This window comes from Schistocerca cancellata, chromosome 3, assembly GCF_023864275.1.
Source record: "Schistocerca cancellata isolate TAMUIC-IGC-003103 chromosome 3, iqSchCanc2.1, whole genome shotgun sequence".
NCBI lineage: Eukaryota > Metazoa > Arthropoda > Insecta > Orthoptera > Acrididae > Schistocerca > Schistocerca cancellata.
Window position 1 is genome coordinate 482,428,415 of NC_064628.1, and position 7,796 is coordinate 482,436,210.

The 7,796-nt window shown below is 43.9% G+C and overlaps 1 protein-coding gene across 1 annotated transcript in view; it reads left to right on the plus strand.

Moving 5' to 3' along the window:
* LOC126175253 (juvenile hormone esterase-like) overlaps positions 1-7,020 on the plus strand; it is a 121,860-nt gene extending 114,840 nt beyond the window's left edge. The window contains exons 9-10 of the mRNA XM_049921895.1: positions 6,450-6,582; positions 6,795-7,020. Of these exons, the coding sequence (XP_049777852.1) occupies positions 6,450-6,582; positions 6,795-6,963 (302 nt within the window). The 3' untranslated portion in view covers positions 6,964-7,020. The remainder of the gene's footprint in view (positions 1-6,449; positions 6,583-6,794) is intronic.
* Positions 7,021-7,796: the final 776 nt, after the last annotated feature.

Here is a 7,796-nt window from a genome sequence, read left to right on the forward strand (position 1 = left end):
CCAAGGCCGTCAGTAGTTCCAATGGAATGTTGTCTACTCCCGGGGCCTTGTTTCGACTCAGGTCTTTCAGTGCTCTGTCAAACTCTTCACGCAGTATCGTATCTCCCATTTCATCTTCATCTACATCCTCTTCCATTTCCATAATATTGTCCTCAAGTGCATCGCCCTTGTATAGACCCTCTATGTACTCCTTCCACCTTTCTGCTTTCCCTTCTTTGCTTAGAACTGGGTTTCCATCTGAACTCTTGATGTTCATACAAGTGGTTCTCTTATCTCCAAAGGTCTCTTTAATTTTCCTGTAGGCAGTATCCATCTTACCCCTCGTGAGATAAGCCTCTACATCCTTACATTTGTCCTCTAGCCATGTCTGCTTAGCCATTTTGCACTTCCTGTCGATCTCATTTTTGAGACGTTTGTATTCCTTTTTGCCTGCTTCATTTACTGCATTTTTATATTTTCTCTTTTCATCAATTAAATTCAATATTTCTTCTGTTACCCAAGGATTTCTACTAGCCCTAGTCTTTTTACCTACATGATCCTCTGCTGCCTTCACTACTTCATCCCTCAAAGCTACCCATTCTTCTTCTACTGTATTTCTTTCCCCCATTCCTGTCAATTGTTCCCTTATGCTCTCCCTGAAACTCTGTACAACCTCTGGTTCTTTCAGTTTATCCAGGTCTCATCTCCTGAAATTCCCACCTTTTTGCAGTTTCTTCAGTTTTAATCTACAGGTCATCACCAATAGATTGTGGTCAGAGTCCACATCTGCCCCTGGAAATGTCTTACAATTTAAAACCTGGTTCCTAAATCTCTGTCTTACCATTATATAATCTATCTGATACCTTTTAGTATCTCCAGGGTTCTTCCATGTATACAACCTTCTATCATGATTCTTAAACCAAGTGTTAGCTACGATTAAGTTGTGCTCTGTGCAAAATTCTACCAGGCGACTTCCTCTTTCATTTCTTAGCCCCAATCCATATTCACCTACTACGTTTCCTTCTCTCCCTTTTCCTACACTCGAATTCCAGTCACCCATGACTATTAAATTTTCGTCTCCCTTCACTATCTGAATAATTTCTTTTATTTCATCATACATTTCTTCAATTTCTTCGTCATCTGCAGAGCTAGTTGGCATATAAACTTGTACTACTGTAGTAGGTGTGGGCTTCGTATCTATCTTGGCCACAATAATACGTTCACTATGCTGTTTGTAGTAGCTTACCCGCATTCCTATATTCCTATTCATTATTAAACCTACTCCTGCATTACCCCTATTTGACTTTGTGTTTATAACCCTGTAGTCACCTGACCAGAAGTCTTGTTCCTCCTGCCACCGAACTTCACGAATTCCCACTATATCTAACTTTAACCTATCCATTTCCCTTTTTAAATTTTCTAACCTACCTGCCCGATTAAGGGATCTGACATTCCACGCTCCGATCCGTAGAACGCCAGTTTTCTTTCTCCTGATAACGACATCCTCTTGAGTAGTCCCCGCCCGGAGATCCGAATGGGGGACTATTTTACCTCCGGAATATTTTACCCAAGAGGACGCCATCATCATTTATCATACAGTAAAGCTGCATGCCCTCGGGAAAAATTACGGCCGTAGTTTCCCCTTGCTTTCAGCCGTTCGCAGTACCAGCACAGCAAGGCCGTGTTGGTTATTGTTACAAGGCCAGATCAGTCAATCATCCAGACTGTTGCCCTTGCAACTACTGAATAGGCTGCTGTCCCTCTTCAGGAACCACACGTTTGTCTGGCCTCTCAACAGATACCCCTCCGTTGTGGTTGTACCTACGGTACGGCTATCTGTATCGCTGATGCACGCAAGCCTCCCCACCAACGGCAAGGTCCATGGTTCATTGGGGGAACGTACACTATTTTTGCAAACCACTTCATTTAACAGAATAACCAGTCTAGTGGCCAGTAAGCAGTGATAATAATTTGTAGACAACTGCTGTCGACCTACCACAACCGAAAAAGATCCACTACAGTAATTTTAATCGTAAGATACATCATCCTTGTCACTTGAAAAACTTATTTTTCGAGGTTGTATCCACACCGATAAAGATTTTACCTACTTGAGATTTCCAATAAACCTGCGATCTCAGTCTATAGATTCATATCCCTATTATCCCTCAGGATGTCACGAACTAGCCTGTTGACTAAACTCATCAGTTTCTCACATGCCATGTTTCGTGTCATGTCGGCCATTATGACCGAAAAAAAATGATTTGAATTTTACCGTTGTCGTCCAAAAGCTTTACGTTCTGGCTATGAGATCGCCTACATTGTGGTCGCGCACGTAATGGCGTACTGATTTGCAAAGATCGGCCTTCGTCGGACGATGCCGGTCGTCGGTGGAATCCACCAGTGTCGGTGCCGCTGTGAGCGCAGCCTAACAATGCAGAGAAAACGGAAAGCAGCCTCTAGACATACTGAATGCAAGGTTTAAGGTAAAGAGCGAAGTTAAAGTTATTACTGATCAGCAAATACACTGAAGAGCCAAAGAAACTGGTACACCTCCCTAATATCGTGTAGGGCCCCCGCGAGCACGCAGAAGTGCCACAAACCGATGTGGCATGGACTCGATTAATGTCTGAGATAGTGCTGGAGGGAATTGACACCATGAATCTTGCAGGCCTGTCCGTAAATCCGTAAGAGTACGAGAGGGTGGAGATCTCTGCTGAACAGCACGTTGTAAGGCTTCCCAGACATGCTCGATAATGTTCATATCTGGTGAGATTGGTGGCCAGCGGAAATATTTATATTCAGAAGAGTGTTTCTGGGCCCAGTTTGTAGCACTTTTGGACGTGTAGGGTGTCGCATTGTCCTGCTGGAGTTGCCCATATCCATCGGAATGCACAATGGACATGAATGGATGCAGGTGATCAGACAGGATGCTTACATACGTATCACCGGTCAGAGTCGTATCTAGACGTATCAGGGATCCCATATCACTCCACCTGCACACTTCCCACAGCATTACAGAGCCTTCACCAGTTTGAACAGTCCCCTGCTGACATGCAGGAGATAAGGATTCATGAGGTTGTCTGCATACCATTATACTTCTACCCGATCAATACAATATGGAACGAGACTCGTCTCACCAGGCAACACGTTTCCAGCCATCAACAGTCCAATGTCGGTGTTGACGGGCCCAGGCGAAGCGTAAAGCTTTGTGTCGTGCAGTCATCAAGCTTACACTAGTGGGCCTTCGGCTCCGAAAGCCCATATCCATGACGTTTCTTTGAATGGTTCGTTCGCTGACACCTGTTGATGGCCCAGCATTAAAATCTGCAGCAATTTGCGGAAGCTTTGCACTTCCGTCACGTTGAACGATTCTCTTCAGTCGTCGTTGGTCCCGATCTTGCATGATTTTTTTCTGCCCGCAGCGATGTAGGAGATTTGATGTTTTACCGGATTCCTGACATTCACGGTACACTCGTGAAATGGTAGTACCGGAAAACCGCCACTTCATCGCTATCTCGGAGATGCTATGTCCCATCGCTCATGCGCCGACTACAACACCGCGTTCAAACTCATTTAATCCTAGATAACCTGCCGTTATAGCAGCAGTAACCGATCTAACAACTGCGCCAGACACTCGTTGTCTCATATAGGCGTTGCCGACCGCAGCGCTGCGTTCTGCCTGTTTACATATCTCTGTATTTGAATACGCATGTCTATACCAGTTTCTTTGGCGCTTAGGTGTAGTACCGTGAGTGCAAACACGGAACACATATCATCCTTATTTGCATTGTTGTGAACCTATTTTTCGTGTATCGCATATATAAATATAAATGGGGGCGAAAAGTGAAGCGCAATGCAGTTATTCCGTGCAGACCGCGGGTCCCTGATACCAAAATACTCAGAGAATGTTTCTCAACAATCCCCGAAATTTTGTCGATGTAGTATAAGTTCCCCCTGTACAGTTTTTATTCCGCGAGTTAATTACTACTTGTGTTTTATTGTTAATTATCTGAACTACTCCATAATTCCGATCGCTAACCGCTATTTTTTCTTTGTCATGTATTTCTTCCTTTCCATTCCTGGATCATTTGTACGTCCTACACTGTTAAGGTGTAGGGCTCACAGAGAGTCTGATGAAGACTGTGGACTTGTTCCTCCAAGCCGCTTCCTCAGCTTACTCGTAAAGTCACGAGAACTGCGATCGGTGCAGCCCTTAGTAATATCCTAGACCACCCCTAGGAGAAACATCCGGTCTGTACGAATGAGTCAAATAAGTCACGAACTTACAACAATAAAGAAGCTCCTGTAGAGGCTTGTAAATCCCTGTTGTTCGACAACTGTGCCTTCCATAGCTAAGATGGTGGAAAGAATTTCTTCTCAATCCTAGTTTAAACTATAAAGTTATACGATTCAGCACACTTGTCTGGGTTTTCAAGAAGACCAATTCATTTCTTCACTGCTAATACCGGATGTCGGCATGGACCAACGACGTTGGCGTGTGACGCCATCCATGCTTAAGCAAGTAGAATAGAACAGCGTCGATTTTTCTTGTAGGCTGTTGTGACAGACTGTTCTGCAGTGTCGTCCGAGCTCTAGGTTATTTTGAAAGGTGTGAGTTGGCGAGAGTAATTAACATTCTTGTTATGGTGCGTATTTATTTCGATGAGGGTTTTATACATGTCGATGATGTTATAGGTTAAAGCAGACGCGTAGTATCGAACGGTTAAACATTTTCCAAGAGATTACGTTGAAATGCGGAGTTGACTGTTGCTAACACGACGACATAGATCGGGCTACACCATGCAATTAGCAAAGCATCGTTGACTGGGTGGCTTCTTCTCTTGGTTCGTCATCTGCAGATCTGGGTAGATCCTTTGTTTGGTGTTCCTTCTTCCCGGCCAGCCGGAGTGGCCGTGCGGTTCTAGGCGCTACAGTCTGGAACCGCGCGACCGCTACGGTCGCAGGTTCGAGTCCTGCCTCGGGCATGGATGTGTGTGATGTCCTTAGATTAGTTAGGTTTAAGTAGTTGTAAGTCCAGGGGACTGATGACCTCAGATGTTAAGTCCCATAGTGCTCAGAGCCATTTGAACCTTTTTTTTCTTTTTTTTTTTTTTTTTGAACTTGTATTAAATTAATAAAAAAGTCCCAGAATCTTTTACAAACGCATAAGCGGATAAAAGAATTTTGCAAAAAAAATGGAAAAAGAATCCCTTGAAACCATGCAGGATCTGTATTTACTCATTTCTAAACGAGAGAGTGCTGCTTTGAACGCCAACGGTTTTCCTACATCGTGTTAGGCACGGTAGCGTGTTTTTGGCGTCTCTACATTTTTCAAAATGGTTCAAATGGCTCTGAGCACTATGGGACTTAATATCTGAGGTATTCAGTCCCCTAGAACTTAGAACTACTTAAAGCTAACCAACCTAAGGACATCACACGCATCCATGCCCGAGGTAGGACGCGGACCTGCGACCGTAGCAGTCGTGCGGTTCCCGACTAAAGCGCCTAGAACCGCTCGGTCACATCGACCGGCTCCACATTTTTGCCCACCTGTATCATGCAGCAGCCAACAAGTCTTTGTCTAGCAGATACAAACAGTCCTACTGAGATGGAGACATATCCTCCGTATTTAGTTGACACAGCTGGTGCATGTTTCCTCTTCATCGATTCATAAGAAAAGAAGAAGCGGGTTACGGGTAATGTCCTAAGGCCACAGATGACCAAAAAAAGTTTCATAAATGTACTTCTAATCTGTCTTCTGAAGCCCCTTCCACTATAGCAACACAGAAATGTACTTCCTCTTTATAAGAACAAATTGAGGCCCTCTATTCCTACAGCAAAAAATAAAGCAAAGGCGAAATGTGTTTTTGCCTTGTAGACCTCTCATAAAATGATACGTGCATTTCTTCACTCTTCAAATGCATGTGTATCTTTGGGGGCTCTAAAATTCAGAGGTACCTTTATTTTTGAAAAATGACAGTACATGTTGCGAAAATGTAAAGTCCCTGCGTGTGCTTCATTCTGCATCCTACTGCCACAATGTTTCAACCAACGACAAAATGGCTAACACCAACAAAAGTGCTTATTCGCACCAATTCGTTTGTGGTTTATGTGCTTAATGCAGGAATCTGTGCTATGGGCCACGCAAGGAGACAGGCAGCATGTTCCATTGACAAACAGTCTCGGCCAATATGTTCTGCGAACTTCAGAAAAGTAAACGTGAATTTTATTGGTTATTTATAGTGATGATTTGTTGAGCTCTGAGAATACCTACGAAACGAGAAATTAAAAAACAAAAGTAATTTAAGTACGATGGCAAATTTCTGAACAGGTATCGATCTCAGTCTAAACAGAAACACTATCAAAACCTCATTAACACCTAGGGATGACCACATACAGATTTTTTTAAAAAGTAAATCCTCAAAACTCACTTTGCATGTAGAAGGAAAGTAAATCCTTTTTTGTTTCAGGAGCCCCGCACTCCAGCGATCTGCCGTTTCTCTTTGTAAGGAAAGACACCGTATATAATCTGGATCCCGACTCAGACGAGGACAAAGTTCGCAGAAATGTGCTTCGGTACTGGAGCAATTTCGCGAAGTACGGGTACGTATACGTCTTTGTGTGACATGTTCAGTTATAAACGTAACACAGGATAGAATCGACACATTTTACGAGGACTTGTAGCTGTCACATAATATGTGTATGGAAACCTGCTGAAAAGGTCATGCAGTGCATAATGTCTACTCTGGTATAAATATGTAATAGTAACTACGGCCGTACTCATCACGAGCACTTAGTGACGTCTCTTTTCGCAGAAACCCTACTCCAGAAGCAGACCCCGTGGTATGGGAGCCGTACAACAACTCGACCCGCAGTTATATGCTCATGCAGGCCACCTTTACGCTCTCACATGGCAAGGATGCAGAGCGCATGGACTTCTGGGACGAGAACGTGCCACTACTGCCTTATGCCGATAACTTCTGAGAGAAGTAAACTACGGGCTAACACCTTTCCACAAAATTTGAACGAAAGTTAACAAAATGTTCACAAATAAAGTGTGAATTTCTTATAATCTTGTAACATGACTTTCTTTCATTAAAATTAATCTTTTAATTTAAAATGTTAATCTCAGGCGACACCGATTCCAGTAATCACAGTATGAGCACTTACTGTCCTAATGCATTTTAACTGATACTGTTGCATTCAGTCATCCATTGGCTACAAAGAGTTGGCAGCAAATGACTTTTTACCGCAATATTTTGTCATCAGCGACGTTTGTACGATGGGTGACTTATTTAAGTTCACGTCAAGAAAAACATTCACCCAGACTTGGTCAGTTCGCTTCTATAAAACGTGAACAAAGACACGCGTAGATGTCCTTATCTCGTATAGACACGGGTTCGGCATGTTTATCTGTATTTGGTAATGTTAGTGTCAGAGAGTGGCCGGATACGCTTCTCGCTGCCACTCCTAAACTTCCCCCTACCCCCCCACCCCCACCCCCACCCAACCACAATCACCACTTGGGCTGGAAACTGCGTACACCATCTGGCTGGGTTCAGTGTGTTACCCTTGATGTCAATGTGAGAACACTTTCGGAATGTTTGCGAATCGCCTAACTGGACCACAGGACCAACCGTGTGTTCACGTAGTCAGGTGTGGGGAGCTGCCTAAAAACCACAACCTGGCTGGCCGGCACACTGTGCTTCGTTAATTCACCTGGCGGATTCCACCCGGGATCGGCTCGCCTCCCCGAATTCCAGAAGCGGCATTCTTAAGACGGGCGGTTTCCTTAACCAGTCATACAAATGTTCAAA